The 20475-nt window shown below is 41.0% G+C and overlaps 1 protein-coding gene across 3 annotated transcripts; it reads left to right on the top strand.

Annotated features, from left to right (window-relative positions):
- The first annotated feature begins 35 nt into the window (after positions 1-35).
- DCAF4 (DDB1 and CUL4 associated factor 4) lies at positions 36-13166 on the top strand. Of its 3 annotated transcripts, XM_080596051.1 has the most exons (14): positions 36-128; positions 244-353; positions 1944-2041; positions 3282-3439; positions 4918-5000; positions 5612-5714; positions 6706-6849; positions 7488-7537; positions 8760-8839; positions 10145-10240; positions 10352-10449; positions 11246-11422; positions 11660-11774; positions 12717-13166. In XM_080596051.1, the coding sequence occupies exons 2-14, from the start codon at positions 250-252 to the stop codon at positions 12908-12910; spliced, it is 1500 nt and encodes a 499-aa protein (XP_080452177.1). In that variant the 5' UTR covers positions 36-128; positions 244-249; the 3' UTR covers positions 12911-13166. The 3 variants fall into 3 exon arrangements, with proteins under 3 accessions (XP_080452177.1, XP_080452176.1, XP_080452178.1); XM_080596050.1 differs by having other exon boundaries at positions 37-353; XM_080596052.1 differs by lacking the exons at positions 7488-7537; positions 8760-8839 and having other exon boundaries at positions 37-353; positions 6706-6907.
- The last annotated feature ends 7309 nt before the right edge of the window (positions 13167-20475 follow it).

The following is a 20475-nucleotide window of genomic DNA, read 5'->3' on the forward strand; positions in this document are numbered from 1 at the left end:
CTGAGGGCCAATCAACGAGCGCCTATCGGGGTGGGCGGGCCGGGTGGAAGCGGTGACGGGGGGCCGGGGGGGCTGCGGCCCCGCGTCAGGCCGTGTGGCTGCCGGGCCGCCCGCGCCCCTGTTCCGGGGTGAGGCGCTCTGCCCGGCGCCCCTCCGGGGCTCCCATCGCCGACTCCCTGGGTACGGAGGCGCGCTGACACGGCGGCCCCACCCCGAGCGCGTGTGTGTCCGTTCGCTTTGCAGGCAGCCATGAGGGGAGGCCGCTGGAGAGGCGAGGAGAAGCGGCGCTGGAGCGCTCGCGGGCACAGGCACCGGCCCCGCGGGCGCAGGCGGCCCGGTCACCGCCCCGAGAGGCAAGTGCGGGGGTGCGGGCCGGGGGGGGGGTGCCAGGCCGCAGCACAGCTGCGGGGCGGTGGCTGTGTGGGAGCGGGGGGCCGCCCTCTGCACATCCAGAGGGTGCTCCTGGTGTGCTTACTTGCGGGGCGTTCTGGAAACTTATCGCACGTTCGCGGCTGCTTGCGGATTTTAAACCGAGATGTGGTCCGTGAGGTAGTCTCTGCAGGTGTGTCTCCTCCCATGAACCCTTCATCAGCAGGCAAAGATAGCTCAGTGAGAAGAAAAGCGTTTGTAAGTACTCACCGTTCCCTGCCGTTCGTCTCACGCCTCAGTGACTACCGGTGTAAAAGCTATCCTCAAAGGATCTCCCTAAAAGTTTAAAAACACGTTGAGTATTGGGGTGGTAGCGCCACACGTAGATCAGGAAACTGGGGCAAGGTCTTAGGAATTATCTGTTGTCTTGGGAACTGACACTTTCAGAAAATGACATTTTAAATTTTAGAACCTATACTTACCAGTATTACAGCTATTTTTATGGCTCTCTTTCTTTCCTGTGTGCTTTCATTGGTCTCTTACAGGAGTAAAGCAGTCCTTTAATACTACAAGCATTTCTTTTAAAAAGTATTTTCAGGGAAAGATATGCAGACACGTATGAGTTGCCCCCATTGATTCTAGTTGTGTAAAACGTTAGAAATGCAAATGGCCCCTAATTCATAAATATAGAATAAAGTATTTTACTAACAAGCTTTAAACTGAAGTGCTTGAGTTTGGCGGTTCCCCACCCCCGTAGATCAGTTACATTCTTTAAAAATTGCAAACTTGTGTAACTGAACAGCAATAGAACTGGTATTAAAACTAGAATTGCCTTGTTATTTTTGATTCAGTAAATTATGACTTGTGAAAAATATTTTGGCCTAATGCTTTTAAGATGACCTGTCTCAAAAAGTGAGAATTGAACGAGCGATTCAGAAAACATCCCAATGGAATTTCACTCCTCAGCACTGACTGCCTGTTTAAATGGCTTCCAAAAGAAGAAAGCTGCAGTTACCTACTTTACTGTGATATTGATTACAAAGTTTTCTTTCCTAGAGTTTTCATGAAATATTTCTTTGGTTTGCATGCTTCTGAAGCTCCTCAGTGAGCTTCCTGTCATGAAGACAATGGCAAAATACTTCTGACCTGACATCATTTTTTTTATCCATGCCATTTCTTTCCACTTTATGCTCTAAAGTGTTATCCTACTTTCAGGGGTGTGCTTTTCTTTGAAACAGAGGGTATGGTAACATGCCCAGAACTAATCCTTTACTGAAGAGTTAACTACACATACAGAAGCAGCAACCACCTCTAATGTTTTAGCAAGTAATTAAGACTTTTGAGATACTGTTAGCTCTTGTGTTCTTGAGAGGTTTTTAAGCTGAATGTTTGTACTGTTCCTTTTTCATAGGTTGGCATACAGTGATATACGCAGTGTGCTTATCACAGACCTGCAAAATTGCACTCTGTTAATGTGACTAACAAGCTGCTTTAAAGAGGCTTTGTGGAAAAGATGTGTAGGGCAATTGTGAGCCTGTCTTGAAGGCAATACTATTATTTTTTTTTTTTTTTAGGTCTGAACAGGAGGAACCACAAACCTCAGTGAATGCAGACCCCAGCAGCAGTGGAAATCCTTCTTCGTCCAGTTTAACACAGAACTCCGTAGTACCAGGTAAGAAAATCAGTATCTGTATGCTGACTTTATTAAAAAAAAAATTGGTAGTAGCTGCATTAATAGTACGGTGTTAAAGGATGTATATAAGCAGTAAAGTTTGTAGAGAAAATTAGTATCTGAAAAGGTGATCTAAAGAGATGTAGTAAATGAAAATCTGGACAGCAGGAACAAAACACTTTTGGGCCTGGAAGTCCATCTTTTGTATGAAAACTCATGTGCTTAGCCAAGCTATTATAAACTGACAATAATAAAATTTTGTTTTTCTCTCCAGAAATGTTGGTTTGGGAAGAATATGAACTTTTTTCTTTCTTATATGTGCTGAAGATGTTATAAAATATATCTTTCAATAAAAATAAAAAGACAGCATGTAAAAAAGTAATGTAGATCAAATTAGTCAGTCTTCTAAAAGACACAACTATCCACCACTTTGAAAAAATACAAATTCATTTCTGTGCCTTCAGTGTATTTATAATCTGTAAGAAATACTGTCTGGCTAAATCATCTGTGCATTCGTTATTAGGGAGTCAACTGGCAAAACCAGACTTGATGCAGTAGCAATGCTGTAAAAGATGATGTTCCATTTGCATTCTGGTTTTCTGACTCATTAAACATCCCTAGGAAAAGCTAGGCCTGTGGGAACATGCATACCTCCACAGCAGGAGAGTCCTGAAACACCCCTGACTCCACAACCTCTTAGCAACAGACAAAGGCAGAGTGTAAAGTGATCTTTTTTGTATATTGCTCTTTTGTGCTTAAGAGTTTGTGAGCCTGTTAGGAAATAATATATGTCATTCAAAACATTTATTAACATTTATTGCTGCGTAAACAGATTCTGTATACTACATCCAATGTGCTCTTACCAACTAACTTTACACTTTTTTGAGTTGAATAAATCTTGGTCGTTTGTTGCCAAGCTGAAATCTAAGACATACTGACAAGGAGCTGAATTATAAGCAGCAGTAAAAAGAGGTTACTTCAAACGCAGTTTCTAGTAGTAGATAAAGGTTTAAATAAAAATCCTCAAAGATGTTGGTGTTCACCTCTTCTGAATAAAATCCTTTTTTCCTCTAAGTAGTTGCCATCTATTCCCGGTCTGCCTATCATGCTTGGGACCAACTAGGAGCAAGAACTTTGAGCCTTGTGAGTCTGACATTTCCATGAAGATGTGGGATGTCAAAGAGTAACAAATAAATTTGGTTATGCATCTGATTTTGCTTATTTTTGCCACCTTTTAAAGAACTGCCAGGATTTTACTATGACCCAGATAAAAATCGCTATTTTCGCCTACTGCCTGGGCATAATAACTGCAACCCACTCACCAAGGAGAGTATTCAGCAAAAGGCAATGGAGAGTACAAGACTGAGACTCCTAGAAGAGGAAGAAAAACAAAACAAGGTACGTTCTGAAATAGATTGCAATTATCCTTTGTGTTCTGTCTCAACAGATGATGAGCTAAAATCCTTAGATTTTTTAACTGTGATATAGTCCCATAAGCTGTCTGAAGAAGCAAAAATTTCTTTTTGCTGAGAATTTATATTTCTTGAAGTCTTTTGGTTGTTCCACACAGGAATGAAAGGAAGTTACTAAAACAAAAAAACAACTTGTAAAGAGACAGGAACTCTCAGAGTAACAAATTGTCCAACAATTACAGTTCAGTCAGGACATTGGATGCCAGGTTTCAGATCCCTGCTGTGAATTGGCAAAGTGGGATCTCAGTTGTAGGCTTTCTGTGTGTTTAATAAATATTTAGACTGTGTACCTAGACCCTGAGGAAATAATACTAATGATGTTTTGTGGAAACAGTGTTGTAACAAAGAATTTTCTTCGTACAGGTAACATCAAGTTTGGTCTTATCTTTATGCTTTCAAGTTTATGTCTGGAAAGCCTGTATACTTTTCATTATAAAGTGTTGCAGCAGAGTTGATAGCAATACTACATGTCTGAAACCTGGGTAAAATACCTAGCAAGGGTGGCTTTAATTGCCTGAAAGCCAAGTCTTATAACTTGGCAAATCAGCGTCTGAAGCTCAGCTTAGATATGCTGTTGTTGCTGGGAGAGGAGTGTAGTATTTTTCTCCTTAGGTAATCAAGTTCTTTCTTCAACAAGCAATTCAGCTCTTCCATCTTCATTATGAAAGTGCTGTTGTTTGGTGGGAGGGTGGTGGTGGTGGTGGAGGGTTTCTCTTAAGCTGTTTCCATGAGAGGTTTAGTTTTCATGGATCCTATACAGCTGCTGGCCGTGTAGTTGCTAATGGGAACTGTGAATATACATTTCTTCTCAAAATCCGGTTATAGAATCAGACATCTGAATCGGCCTCCTAAATATGAATGTTCTGACTCTTCAATACTTTGACAGAGCATTATCAAAAAGATTTCTTAATCCCTAATTCTGCAAAGTTCTCTATCCTTTGCTCTCCCTAGTATTTATAAAGTGTTCACCTGAAATTTTAAAAAGTGATGAATGGAAAAGAAACTTAGTGCAGCAGTAAGACTGCATGTTAATAGCAGTCTTGTGGTGATAGAGCTTTGCTATGTAATAAGATTTAAGGTGTTAGAGTAAAAACACAAGGTGACTTCACACCTCAAGCTAGTACTGCTGATTGTGTCAAGCAAAAATAAGAGGTGTTTTTTTCCCAGTTTTTGTATATATAGAGGCACCTGGAATTCACAAGAGTAGATTCACAAGAATACTTCTTTCTTGTGTACTTACTGTAGTAGACCAGGGAAATGTTGCTGAAATGCATTTTATAGACTTGAAAATATTATTATACATAGGCTAGAGGAAAAAGTTACCCAAATATCAAATACCAACGGCCACGGTTGAATCATAAACAAGAAAATAACTGAGAACACTTTCATTTTATTCTCTTCCAGAAAACAACAAGGGCTGGACTAAATTCATCCATGCTGTTACAGAAAAGGCAGCTAGGTTTGCTCAGCTCCACAAGCTATTGCAGGTACAATAATTTGAATTGTCTTCCGTTTGCAATATCAACTCCTGCTACTTGTACAACCATTCCTGTCAAGTTTTTTTGTTGTTTTTTTCATTCCTCACTCTTCCACTTAGGACAGAGTAACATATTACTTGTAATAACAAAAAAGTTGTATTCTTTTATAATCAAATTTCTAAAGTGGTGAGAATTCAGATGAGGAAGGTATTTCCCAATCTCAGATAACTGGAGTTTAAACCTTCACATTTTTTTCAATACATGCTGTTTTGCCACATTGTGCTGTATGAATACAGTTCAGCTTTTCTTTGGATTAGTGCTCTTCAGTTGATGTGGACGTTTTCCCCACCATTAGAATCTCTATGCTCAAATTCAATAACAGTGTAGAAAGCGAGTTAGTGGCTTGCTATGTTGTTGTTCCTGCTACTTGAGATGTGCTGGGGTTCGAAATGATGGGATGAAATTCAATGAAACGGTTATGTAAGTGAAATTGTAGCATGCTAGTTTTCAAGCATTTTATCTTCTGCGACTGAGAAGCAGTTCTGACTATCTTATCAACAATTCTTAAACCTAGGCTTACCTGAATTCCTTCTCTCCTTCCACCCTGCCTGCTTTTACAGGATGGTCCATGAACTAAAAGTGAACTGCATGCAGAGGAGGAAGATAGAAATTCACAGTCCAGATTCCTCGGTTGCTGGAACCAACAATTTTAAAATAATTGTGGTATGTTATGACAACTGTTAAACCTTTCACATAAAGAAAATCTGTCTTCAGTGGAAACTGAGGATCTTGAAATCAAATCCTATAGGTCAAATTCTGCTTTCAAAGGTGCATTATTCCTGTTGTATCAGTACTCAAAATCTGAGCTCAGTAGTTTTTAAACCGGTAGGAAGAGGCTGTCCTTCCTTAGAGAGGAAAATGATGAAAAGGTTGGATATGTAATTGATTTGGAGAGCTGATCAATATGTCCTGTTGGAAATAAACAGGAATTGAGTGGACAATTAGTATGATGGGTTTTTGAAGGGGAAGAGGAGGAAAACTGAAGAGAAGAACTTGGGGAATAGCAAAGTCTGTAGTGTAGGGAGTTCATGTAAATGACTGTAATGATTTTACATCTCATACTCTGAAGGCAGTTTCTACTGGTTTTGGTGACGTGTTTGTGCAGGAAAGGTCTCTGGAGCAAACAACATAGTTCCTGCAGGAAGCTCTTGAGGACCAGCTCCTAGCCTTATAAACAGAGCACTGCATAGGTAGCTGGAGCCAGAACGGGGTTGGAAACTTAGTGTTATAAAAGAAAAGTTGAAATATAGCAGCATCCTTTTTGCTGTGATGTGATCAAGCAGGAGGAGAATCTCTTACACTTAAGCAGCATAGAATTCCACATTCACTTTAGATAAGTTTTAATTACTACTTTTTTTCTTTGAGTACTCTACTGATACCAGTCTGTGCTTAATAATAACAACCAGAGGAAGTATCTGTTGTAATGGTAAAGAATATTTATTATTATTTAAGGACTGAATACATTTCTTTTTTAATGATATTTTTTCCATACCTGCATTAAAAAAGGTGTTGACCATTGTTTTAAGGATGAATGGAAAGTTGATAGTGATAACATGACCAATTAATGTTTCTCCACTTTAGACCTAATGCAGCTGCCTCAAGCCATTTTTTCCAGCAAGTTTCCACTAAGTGCAATGATGCTTTTATTTTGCAGGCAGATGTCGCTTGTGAGCGGATATTCACCGTGAATGACGTAGAGCACGGAGGGTGTAAATACGGAATCATCAACCTCAGTGGTTTGGGGAAGGAGTCTCTCACTGTAGAGATGTATGACAACCTCTACTTCACGAACCGCAAAGTACTGTGTTCTGTTCCTGCTTCCTTCAATTGCTGCATTCTCAAAACGCTGTTGCTTGGTAGGCACGTGGGGAAATGCATGAGGGGAAGGGGCTAGTAGGAGAGAAAGGAAGAATCCTACAGTAAACTTGTCTCGGATAGTCCTGAGGACCAGCATGATTTATCAGGAGTGCTATGCTGCCATCAGAACAGAAGACCATGTAGAAGTATCACCTTCCAAGGATAGTGCTTCAGGGTTTCGCTCAGCCGTAGCTGAAAAAACTATGTTGAGAAAGTAAGATTTGTAAGCTTTTCTTTTAAAATAATTTTGGGAACATGTGTTTATCTGTATACATGAAGGATATTTAAAACAGACTTCTGTAATCTCTTCATGCTCAGATTCTGTTAAGGATGATTTCTTAAATAATAGGATGTGCTTGGTGCCTTAGTCCGTATTTGGACAGACGTCTCAATGCTGCCCTTTCTTCTGTACACCTAAGAGGAGAATAGGGATAAACTGCGTGTGTGCTGCTACCACACTATTGCATGAGCTAAGGAAGTATGCCCAGTGCGTAGTTTCATGTCATCTTTGCATGGAAATGCCCTTTCATGAATTGAGTAAGAGGTCTACACAAACAGTATGTCTTCTTGTGTCTGAAGGTGAATTCTGTGTGCTGGGCATCACTGACTCATCCAGACTCCCATGTTTTATATCCTTTTAAAAAAGCAAAATGTCAGTGCTGCTTTGACTACTCTGCATCATGCTGCACAGAACAGAAAATTTTCAAAAGACATCTCATGTAGTTGCCCCAAAAATCTTGTTTTCTAGAAGGCAGGGAAGGTTGTAGAAAATAAATAAAATTGGAAGTTGTTGGGGCTAGTGAGACATGTATGGTGCTGTTACAGATATATGGAGTTCCAGTGTAATAAAAGGCAAAATTAAGCACTTTTCCTGCCCTGGAGACTTCCCACCTCATTAATAGTGCAGATGCTGTATGCAAGATGATATAAGGATTAGAAATTGGCTGGGGCAACAACAAAAGAGAGTTAAGGCAACTAACTTTCTTTTTAAAAAAAAGTGGAGCTCTTTGAAAGGGTGTTGTTTGGTTTCTGTTGTAAACCATCACCGTGTTGACTGGAGGGGAGAGGAGAAGAGCAGCAACTCATTCAAAGTGGCAGAGCTCAGTGCCAGAGCATGTCCTGCAGCTTTATCTCAAAAGAAAAGGAAAGTTGATGTGTAGTAAAGGAAGCAGAAATGGACAACGCAGAGTCACAAAAGAGAGGAACAAAATGGAATTTTAAAGTGGGAGATGGCAAGCAACAGAAGGTCTATGGAAGTGGCATTAAAAGTGGCTATTAAAAGGAAGGGATGCTGATAGATATGTAATGGCTCATGGGAAAAGCAATGCAATTCAGAACTGATCCAGAAGGTGGCAGGAATTCATCAGCCTTGCTTAGAGATGGCTAGGAGTTGGGGATTAGTTAGGTTATTCAATGTTTTTTACTATCCATGACACAGATTTACCACATTAAACTTGAAAAGCAGTTTCAAAACCTATTTATACCCACTATAATTTTTAGGAATTATTTTAATGCACTCTAAATTGACTCTTGCCTCCCCAGTGTATGTAACCCTTTCTCCAGCTCATCTCCATCAAAACAATTCTATATTAATGCTGTGTCATCAGCATGTATGGTCTATATACATATACACAATTGTGTTTTTTCTAGCTCATCCTATGAAAGAAAGGAAGTGTCAAGACTTAATTATGAAGCGTAAGGCACAACAAAGTTCTTGGAAGATGTTACTGAACAGAAAGCGTTATGAACTGCAACTGTGTCAGAGCATCTTACTTTTCCCAGCTATAAATATTAGGCAGCCTGTTCCATTCTAGGAAAAAAATCTTTGCTTTCCTTAACTCACTCCAGCAAGCTGTGTCTCATGGGAATTGCAGAAACTCCAGGCTGTGCCAGTTTGCTTCCAGCATCATTGTTCAGCAGCACTAACCCAGGTAGGATGGTTTTTTTTTTCCAATTTTGGATAGTAGTTTATGGTAATGCAAAGAGTACAAGGGAAAGATGTCTACATTTCAGTAGTTGGTGGGCCTGTTGTATTCTTGTACAAAAAAAAAAATCTAGAAAGTCCTGAGCAGTATAAGAAATGAACAGATGAAAGAACTTACCTTAAGAACTAATTAGCAAGCAGTACTCAAAGTACTAGTTTATTTTTAGCTTCTGCTGATTTTGCACTTTGGCAGGAGAACGCCCTGCTTGTAAAGTAAACATTTGAGATTATTCATATGAGTAGCTTGGCCTTTTAAGTAACATGCAGAAGCTGCACACAAGAAGTGCTCAAATTTCCTTATAGACTCCCTAGAATCATTGCGGGATACTTTTATCACAGTAGCTACTCCCTATGCTCAGTGGATTAATCGTAGGTGGGAAGCTGGTAAATGTCTCAGCCCATGGCTCCTTGTACTAGACGTCGTGCTTAGATTTGTGTAAGCATGATTGATTTAGAAAATCCTTTATCGTAAATCTGATGGCTGTAGCTGTATTGTTTATATTTTTTCTGTGTTCTTGGAGACAGCAGCCATGCTGGTACCTTCAAAACAAAAGTAAAGCCTACCCCATCTGCAGCATGGTTTTAGACATGTCACCTGTGCTGCCTGACATCTATGTGATTGTGGCAGACAGGCCATAAAGTAAGTGAAAACTGCACTTAAAGTACATGGGTTGTTTGGCCTTGTGCAGGAGCTACATGAGTAAGACTCAAACCTAGAGTGCTGTTACTTCACTAAAAACTGTTTTAAAAACACAGACAGGCCAGGAGAAGCAGGGAAGAGACAGTACTAATTTAATGTAAGTTCTTTTTTTCCCCTCCCTACTTTTTTTTTTTTAATTCTTCCATCTTCACTGTTTATAGAACTTCTAAGGTAGGCTTTGGCTGAACTACAGCTTCTAAAGAAAATGTTCTGTGTTTCCAGCCCACTTGTCTTTAAAAAATGGCTTACTTAGTGCTGTAAGGCAAGTGTTACTTTCTTCTTCTCTGATCTTTACTATCATGGTCAGCCGTCTGACTAATGAATAAATTTCACAGTTGTGTATATGTATAGACTGTAAGTCGTCAGCTTACAACAGTGAAGTCCCATTTTTGTTTCATGTCTCTTGAGTAGCACAGGAATATTAACTGGGTATCATTATCTCTGCTTCTAATTACAATGTTCAAAGAAGCATGGAAGTCCAGAGAATCTTCCTGAGTTATCATCCTGTCCTTACATTTTATGGATGCTTCATGTGGTGTTTATTTCTCTTAGGAGATCGACCTGGAATGCTGTGCAGCTTCAAGATATCTACTGCCTGGTCCTGTGCTTGGTGCCTGAATCCACAAGCAGACAACTGCTTCAGCACAGGTGATCTGCAAGGCTAGCAACCACTTTTATCTCAGTAGGAAAGACTTCTTGCATTAATCTCCCTCCTGCAGTTCAAATTACAACTAAATGAACATAATCTGTTTCCCTTAGGCCTGACACGACGAGTTCTCGTGACCAATGTAGTGACAGGGCATCGACAGACATTTGGAACCAGTAGCGATGTCTTGGCACAACAGTTTGCCACACAGGTAGAAAGAACCATACACGCTTCTTTTTTTTTTTTTTTTTCAGAGCATTGTCATTAGTGGGTACTGTCTGTTGATGGGGCTCATCATGTTGTGGATAAGGTTATGATGGCAGCAGTTATTGTTCGATAGCTGTTCTGTAACAGTTGAGGTGGTCTGATGCTGGCACACAGTGGAATAGCAATGAAAAAATTAACTGATTTCAAAATCTGTGGCGTTGGGGGTAATTTTGTTAAATATTCGGATGTAAAAGGGAAATGATGGAAGTACAAAGAGCACAGTAATAATGCATTGTAGATTGTTTTGTTTTTTTCAAAATGACCTAATTCCATTAACACTTGATGTATTGTCTCCATCAAGAAGAAAACAGCTATAAAATTCTAATTGACTTGTTCACAAAGATGTAGTGAGAGGGGTCAAATCAGAACATGAGAATTCCAGTTCCCATTCTGCTGTTATGTTAGACTAAGTTCCTGCTAACCTAGCTGAACTTTGACAACTGAGGTAAATAATAAAATAAAAAATATATATAAATATATGTATATAATTATATTATATTTTTATATATTTTATATGTATTTATAAATAAAAAATAAACTGAGGTTTGAATGGAACTAATGAGTTGGCTCAAAAATGTTGCACTGTGTAATGAAAATTCTGGTTCCTAATGCTTGTGTTAATAAAATAGTTGGACAACTACACCAGTGAACTCAAAAGCCTGACATAGGTACTTTCTCTGTAAGCTATAAGGCCCTTTCATATGCTATGCAGTACCCCTCTTTCTTTTGGATTCTTCCAGACCCCGATGCTGTACAATGGCTGCCGTTCAGGTGAGATTTTCAGCATTGATGTGCGTCAACGCAACCGCAAGGGCCAGAGCTGGAAAGCAATCCGCCTCTTCCATGACTCAGCAGTTACATCTATTCGGCTTCTTGAGGCTGAACACTACCTGATGGCAGCAGACATGGCTGGGAAGGTACAGTTCTGCTGCTGTGGGATAGACAGTTAGTTCCTTTCGGTATCTGGGCAATGACGCGCTTACTCCGGACCTGAGGGTGGATGGCTGTTCTTTGGAGAGTGGTACGGAACTGGGTGGTAGTTCCCCACGGGGGCTGTCTTTGCTCCTCACTACTAGATCCACTTATTTACCAACCAGCAAGTGATCTCTGCTTTGTTAACATATCCTCGTGTGAAAAATTACTTCAACTTTCAGATAAAACTCTGGGACCTGAGAACGGCAAAGTGTGTGAAACAGTACCAAGGTCATCACAATGAATATGCTATTCTCCCTTTGCATGTAAATGAGGAGGAAGGACTTCTTACAGCAGGTGGGTTGACTCTTTCCCTTCTACTTGTAAGTGCAGTGATTTTCTTATGCTTGAAGAGTGTTTCTTAGCTGCAGCTGTTGCAAGCTGTAAAGCTGTTAATTCTTCAAAATTCAGCAGAATTTTTGCTTTAGATGTACTGTAATCACCTACAAAAACTAAAATGTTACAGGTGCGCACCTACTGTAATCACTCCTGCATAGCTCTCAAGTGCTTTATCCACTATGTTCAGGAAGTCCCATTATCCTTTCCATAGCGTGGCCCAAGAGTAGAGCAGAACATAATGGATTTTGAAGATCAGGGAAGCAATGTGTTAACAGAAGACTTGAAGTAATATCTCTATATAGAGACTAAAGACCATGTATAGGCTTCTTTGATGCTACAGGTCATAGTGCGGTGATGGACTGAAGTGCTGGCACGTATGCAGAACTCCCTGTAAATTTTCTGTCACTCAGGGTTATTCTGAATACTCTTGGCTACATTTTGAGATTTTTTTTTTCCAAAAAGGAAAGGTAACAATAAATGAAGCAAAATTCCTAAATCCTCATAATATAGCTAGACTTCTTGAAGTCACTGTACACATAGTGTCTGCTGTTCTTGGGTTTTTCAGTAAGTGATGGAATAATGAGAATAATTCTTCTTAATTTGACAAGCTGGGTTTTTATCCACTTTTTTGCCTAATAATGAGGAAAGCATTCTAAATGCTGATTTATTATACCTCTTATTACCTAATAAGAAATGCATATTCTTGCCACTTTTGCAGTATTCAATGTTGTTTTGTATCCTGTTTTGTAAAGTATTGAGAAGCACTTTGCCTGCAGGATGTATAGAAATGGTTACGCTTTGTTCTCTGTAGACCACCTTCTGCTTCTTCGATGATAGTCTTGCAGAGCCATGTAAAGTACTTCTCGTGTGATGTTGACTACTGGTCTTCTTCCTTTCCAGTTGGTCAGGATTGCTACACCAGAATTTGGAGCCTCCAAGATGCCCGTCTGCTTAGAACCATTCCTTCTCCCCACCCAGCCTCCAAAGATGCTATTCCCAGTGTGGTGTTTTCTTCGAGACTTGGGGGTAGACGAGGAGTCCCTGGCTTGCTCATGGCTGTCAAACAGGATCTCTACCACTTCTCCTATAACTGACACAATTGATACTCTTTTCAGACCTGGTCTACAAAGCTGCCAGCCTATACATGAATTCAGAATATTTACACTGATCACCGGGGACATGGTTTAGTGGGTAACAGTGGTAGCAGGTGGTTGGTCTTTTCCAACCTTAATGATTCTATGTCACTGAATCACTATGTGCTGCTGTGAAATTCAGAACCTCCACTAGGTTTGGCAAATCTTGCTGTATATATCTCAGACATCTTGTAAATAAAAGCTGACTGCTGATTAATCTCTTGTTGTTCTGCATCTGTACTGTTCTCTCAAACCCTTGTGGGCTTAGGGCCAATTGGCTGCTAAAAGGGGGCCAGGAAGGCATCAAGCAGCAGAAACGGGACAGAAGACCTGCTCTCCAGGCACAGACTGGGGACAGTGGTCACCGTAAGTATGCTGAAGAGCACCTGTATTGCCATAACCCAAAGGCAGTGATGGATGTTCTGCAACAGCAGGCAAAGCAAGCCTGTCCCTGCCCTCAGAGAAATCTTCACTACCGTGCTCTGGGGTGTGGCATGAGGGCAGGAGCCTTCTAGGCATGCATCAAGGTTGTGGTGGTGCAGCCAACTCATCCCTCTGCATCCCTGCTTAGCCTGAGCACAGTTTGTGAGTGGGTCTCTCTTGGCTTCCTCCAGAAAGGAACTGTATTGAAGCACCCAATGTGCTCTGCAGTGCAAGTCTAATACAGGAAAATTCCCTTTCAAGAGTGAGCTGCAAACCTGGACATCCTGTAGTTTTATGTTTTGGGTTTTGTTTTCTTTGGGGAGGGGAGAGGGGCATGTTTCCAATGCCCTGCCCTCCCCCATCCTTTCCTTCCATTTTTTCGAGTGAATTTGAGTAAAAGGGAATTACTCAGAAGTACCAAAGGGTGCTGCAGGGCTCCACCCTCATTTTTCCTGTCTTTTCCACAACCTTCAGGCCTAAGCAATACACTACTCTGGGAAACTATCTCTTCTCAGCAGGTCCTTTTGCTCACCACACTTCATTTGTGTGGTTATCTCCTTCCCTTTCTTTATATTTCTCTTACCTATTAATCAATACAGAAGACAAAATTATAGCAGGAAAACTCTCCTTGTGGGAACAGTGTAACATCTTTTCACATAGAATATATTCATGCTGTGATAACTGTTGCAAGCGTAAAGATACATCTAAGCAAATACCCAACACAGTTTCTTCCCTGAGTATACATTCAACCAAATCTTGTATCCCATTACCAACCAACCCCCCTTTCCTCGGAAGGGAATTGAGCTGCAAATTCCTTGCAGTTACAGCTCCCCTGACACATCTAGCTTTAGCATTTCTCCGCAGAGCCTTTTTTAACTCTCTCACAAGGCAGAGCAGAAGCTGCTCGCAGCATACTCTGTGCTGCCACTTCTTTCTACAGAACTTGTTTATAAGGCCGAGAGACCCCTGTTCTCAGTGGAGGGTTTGCAGTCTTACAGTCTCTTCCCATTTGCTTTACTACCCCTAGACAATCAAGAAATCAGCTTGGCTAGCATGGTCACTGATTCCTGACTTGCCTTTCTTTTTAATTTAGGAAAATACCCTGTAATTTGTCTTATGTTCACTTGGGCCATTTTCTGTTGCACACACAATGATTAGTATCTACAGCACCAGTTGCAGAAGAGTTTCCGTTGGCTTAGTTAATGATGCATGCTGCAACTAGGCATCTGTTCACAAAACAGAAACCTAACTCACCCATCCCACCACAAACTCCAGATGTTACATCAGATAATCAACTCAGCTGGACAGCAACATACTTTATATCGATATTCTCACTAGCAAACATATGAGTCAAATGCTTACAGGTAACAAAACACATCATGAACTCCCTTTATTAAGAATTAATTCCAGAATGTCAAGTTAGCATTTAAACTCTCTCTGATACTCTTAACCCCAGTGGTGCATGTTCTGCAAGAACAAGACCCTGCAATAATTGTGCCCAGTTCCTGTGGGAAACACAAACTAGGAACTGTGGCAGAAAGGCATCTTATATACCTAAAGACAGTTTATTTTCTCTGCTCCTTTTTAGCCAAAGCTCACGAAACAAAAGGATATTCATTTGCTTTCTGTTGTTTCCAGGAGCCAAACACACACGTCCTTGCAAACCCATTTACCCAACTAATGCTTTTGCAGCCAATGCTTCTAATTAAGCCTGCAAGAGCAGTATGAAAGGAGAGGGGGAGCAGGGTAAAAAAGGTAATTTGGCTTCAGTGACAAACAGCAAGCAGTATGCAGGCAGTAGTTGACAAATCAACCATTTCTTTGTGCAGCAGTAGCTAGGACCCCAAGGTAGCTTAAAAAAAAATAAAAGGAACTGCACGCTTTCTTCTCTTGCTCCAGTATCAAAATACCCTATTTCTTTGCCTCAGCTTCTCAGCAAGCACTGAATCTAGCAGAAAACTTTAGAAAGGCCAAATCTGCACGCCAAGCTGGGCTGCAGCATCCTTCACCCAGCAGGCACAATTTGGTCCTTCTTACCCACTGGAGCAAGGCTCAGAGTGGACAGCCAGGCTCTCCTTACTGACCACACCTCGCTGACAGGCTACAGAGAAAAAATTTCAGGGCTGTGGAAGAACACTGAACACCTTTGTGATTTCCCCATTAATGTCACTGGAGACGTGCTGCACCTTTTCTCTAGAAAGCTTACCTAAAACAGCTACTGAAGAACGCTCATGTCCTGAACTAGTTACTATTTCTTCATACACCCCAGTTATTTGGGTTTACCCAAACACCGGGTTGTTTACTGTACATGCAGATCAAGAGCCCAGCAACAGGCACAATGAGGTTCCAGCAGGCTCCTACAGCCTAGGAAATCAAGGTCATTCTGAGCTCGTAACCTCCCTCAAGCCAAAGTACAGATCATTATTGACTCTTTCCCACAGTCGAGCAAACCTTTTACTTTCCATCTGTTGTGTACAGCACTTTACTGCTGTCCCTCTCTGTTGGGAAGGAGGCTGTTATGTTACTCCTCTCCAGTTAAGGCAGGATGGGACCCAGCTGCTGGATGAAAGAGCAGCAGCATTTCCCTTGCTCCCTGCCCCCAGGGAGACAGAACAGTGGTTTTGCTTTAGTGGGAGTCCTCCAGGATGTGAGAGAGAAGAGAGGAACTGGAATGCTTTCCTGTGCTAAGAGCAGAAGCATGACATTGGAGAATCCCAGAAAGAGCCTGCCACACCATTCTTCCCTGCTCCATTGCAAGAAAGGCCCACAAGTATTTTAATAAATGATAAAAACTTGCAAATTGCCAGTCCCTCTCATCACCATGGGTATTTCAGAAGCCAGTGTCTCAGCCTTGTCATTGTTCCTATTGTCATCTCTCTGCACCCTTTAAAAAGACTTTTCTAACATGACAGCTTGCAGGTCATGCATGGTGCTTAGACATTAACAGCTGGAAACTTAAACTTGTACAGGTCTAAGTGTCTAAAGCAGGGAGGGGATTCACTTTCATTCTTCTGGGGTGGTGGTGGTGAAGGATTGTCCTCCTGTTACCCTTGATTTACTCAATACATGGCTTCATGGCTATTCCTCCTTTACCAGCCTGATGAATACTGAACTTAAGACACCAAAAAAAGCAAATCAGTCACAATTTCACTCTGGCATTTTTACATTTTGAGCTTAGCTGTGACCTATTCTAACAATACCATGAAATTAAGTATTTTGTTGCAAGAAGGTGTGATTTTAAACTGGAATGTGTACATAATCTCTAGCTGTCCCCTTATAGCAGCAGCTTTCAGAAAAGTTGTCATTTGGCAGTAAACGGTTCGGACTAGATCCCCAACTCTTGAGCTGCTGGTGACTGCCTGCACATACTGCCTTACACGTACCTCCATGAGGTGGATCAAGCAGTCCATAGCAACCCAATGAACTTTCTACAGGGATTTCTGGGGAGAGCAGCTAGAGGTTGAAAGATAGTTGTCCAGAGAGCTTAAAGCATCTTAAAAACTGGCTTCACTTTTCAAAAATGGAAGCAAAGGCACAAAGCAGATAAACCATTTCAGGTATGGCCTGAAAATATAATCAAGATCATCTGCCTTTTCTTGTTCAAACAACTGATTTTGTATCTGCAGTTCTATTAATACCACTGTAGCTGTGAAGTGTTCTGATGCTTTCTTGACAAGTCATCTGTACCTTATCATACATACACCACTGCTTCTCCCCAGTTCTGCTGTAAAAGTGCCTTTTAAGCAGAACCAGAGAGATTTAGCCTGTATGTCAAAATGTCAGAAGTCAGTTTCAAACTCTGAACATTCTTGTATTAGAATTTCTATAATTCTGCAGTTGAGGCATTCCCTATGTGGGGATTTGCATATACATACACGTGTGCATATATATGTGCATACACACACACCCTTTTATCCGTATTGCTTTGTGTTGACTCAAATTATACACAACATAAGTGAAGTTAAATAGCTGAATGCATTTTAATTTTGCTTTTCAATAACGGAGTAGTTGTCATTCTGATACTACAGTGGCTTTCTTATTGTCATACCATACTGACCATTTTGAAAGCCCTCGTAGTAAGTTTTATTTATTTTGGCATTGTCATGATTTCATGGCTGCTGTGCCAGCGCTATGAACAAAAATGTTCTATGACACACTACTATGTGCTGTTCCCACAGAATATACGTGTTGACATTGCTTTACCAAGAAAAAGTGCTCAGCTGAAGCAGCAGGGAACAAAAAACAGACAGCTCTATCGCTTGTCCAAATCACTCTCTGTTCTCAAATTACTGGCAAAGACGTATCTGTTAGTGCCAACTTCTATTACAGCCATCAGCGGTAAATGAAATGCAAGGACAAAGCCACAATATGTGGCGCTATAGTGACTGAAAACAGCAGTCGACAACAAAACATGAAAACAAGAGGCTGCAAAATCTAAGTGAGACTGTAGTACTGAAATCTGCTTATGGCTGGCTCTGCTGGAAGGCAAAGGGACAAAAAAAAAAAAAGAGCACAGTCTGTACGAGCAGGTGGGAAGCCAGACTTCTGCAATGCTAAAGCCCAGGCTCCCCAAAGCAATGAGGGAACCAGTGAATTTCTCAGCAGAGTCACAGTCACAGCAGACAGGCATCTTGCATGTGCCAGGCAGGCATCTTGCATACATGCCAGGCAGATGTAACACGATGAGGTTTTATTTCAACAAAACCCCTTGTTGACATCAAAAGCTAGTGATGTTGTCGTGTTTTCCAGAACATGAGCAAAGGTCCAACTGAGAAGTGACACAAAGGGGAGCATACGTGATAGATACACTGGCAAACTTCTGCAAGTACAACTTCACCTGTGAGGAACTGGGCAGGAGAACAAATAAGCAGGAAAACCAACAGAAGATAAATATTTGGAGGGAAAAAAAAAAAACAGGTGAAAGACGAAAGCAGTTTCCCTTGTGCAAACCCTCGGCAATAGCTACATGTTACAGCTCTGACGTTCAACCATCTGTTTCCCTAGCTGCAAATCTCAGGTGCACCTGGTGTGCATTTAAGTCTAGTTTGGCCCAAAGGTTTTGGGTAGATAGGAACTGAAATGTGCACATCTATATGAAGCTCACATATATCTGCTTCAGAGGAGAAGAAAACAGACACCACCTGTTTGAAGGGGAATCTTTCTGCCGAATTGTCATAGGCACCCATAATGGGAACAAATCCATCAGAGCAGTCATATCAGACATTTCTTCCTCTACAAATCTAGATTTATTTTGCGGTGTTTAGGAATTAGTTTTTCACTGTGGAGTGCTTTTGGGAGGATTTTGCACATCAGGTAATTCACATGATTCATATTTTTTGTGTTTTCTCAGCGCAGTTTCTAGTCAGAAGAGGTGCAGATGCTGGTTCTACCAATGATCAATTTGACGGTACTTTTCTGGCAATAGATTTACATCAAGCTGTCTCACTCACTAACTCAGAACACACATCATGCCACATCTCAGACCAAGTGAAATCATTATCTTACCAAGACAGTGCGCTCTTTTTAACTACTGATATGTTAACACTGCAGTGAACTCCAGTTGATCCAAATGACACGCTGCCATCTTGACTGATAGAAATTTACTGGTATGTCATTAATTTGTCTTCAGTAATATGCACAATGATCTTCTGGAAGTTTCCTGGAAAACAGCTCCCCACCCCTACCGGTGATATAAACAAAATAAACATATATCGATAATAAAAATACCGGTAAATAAACAAAACCACTTGTCCAGCATTACAATTTCATTCCTTGGTTGCATCTTGCTAAATCTAGCTAACAGTCTTCACATCTCACCCAGCAGTTGCATTGAAGTGTCAGATCTGTCTCATAACACTGTGCTGGCATTACGAAACACTCAGTCTGGGCTTCCGCAGAGCTCCAAAGAGGTTGCTGTTACGTGCAGACAGATTTTGCAAAGACTCACTCTGGCTAGATGCTACCAACACCTCTGCAAGCAAAGCCTCTCTCCTAAGAGTTCAGGAATAAAACTGTCACAGGTTTCTACTGCTGCTATTAGTCTTTGACTTCAGGCTCAGTCCCACTCTAAACACAAGATGTTGCTTTAGTGAATTTTCCCCCCTCCAGGATTTCTGTTTCCTTTATTTAAGTTTCCTGTGTTTTCTATCCAAAGACATTGTTTAGAGCCTTTTTTTTCCCCAAATAAAATCCTGATAACCCTAACGTGTCGGCACCAGGTAGCACTGGGCTCTGCAAAAACATGCATCTATCCCCCTTAAATAACCAATCCATTCAATACCCATATTCTATACTTTGTGTACTCATAGCACCCAATACAAGCAGAATAAAGAAAAGCTCTTGTCTACAGAAAACTGCAGTGAACTTAAGCCTCAGAGATAATTTTTTCCCTCATTCTGGGAAACAAAGAACCCACGTAATCCTCTCAACATTGTCTGGAAGAAGTAATGCCAAGCCTGCTGCAGGTTAAGCACAAAATAAGATTTTGTTTCATCAAGCAACAGTGTAAAAGAATCAGCTCCAGGATAATAAATCAAGAGTGGACTCTGCATACCAGCAGGCTGCTAAATTACTAAGGTAGCATATACACTAAAAATGTTTAGACAATATTTTCACTTAGACTTCGTAGTAAATATGTCTGTGACAAGAAAAAAGTCAGACAAGGTGTTTAAACAGATGCCAAAGATTTTATACAAGGAATGTCATGGCTGTTTTCTTTGTGCATTAACATGATAGTAAAGCCTCATGCATAAACAGCACACAGGGCACAGCCTACAAACCAAGAACACATTGCTCACCTGTTAAAAAAATAAAAAGACTTTGAAGCACAGAGTTATGCTGGATGTGCAGAATGTCTTTTAAGAGAGGATTTCTACCTGCTCATGCCCAGCCTTGGGCAACTGTCAGTTTATGGCAGACTTTGTGTATAAAAACATGAGATAGTCCCCAGCAAACTCGGCCAGAACAGAAGGTATCCTGGAATGTCTTCCAAGTCTACTTCCATGTGCAGGCTGGATGTAGTTGCGAAGGGGCAATCGCTTTGTGTGTTCTTTCAGAAACCAAGTGAGAACTACATGTTACAAGGAAAAAGTCGGTACACTTGC

The sequence above is a fragment of the Anser brachyrhynchus genome (assembly GCF_964034855.1).
Source record: "Anser brachyrhynchus genome assembly, chromosome: 5".
NCBI lineage: Eukaryota > Metazoa > Chordata > Aves > Anseriformes > Anatidae > Anser > Anser brachyrhynchus.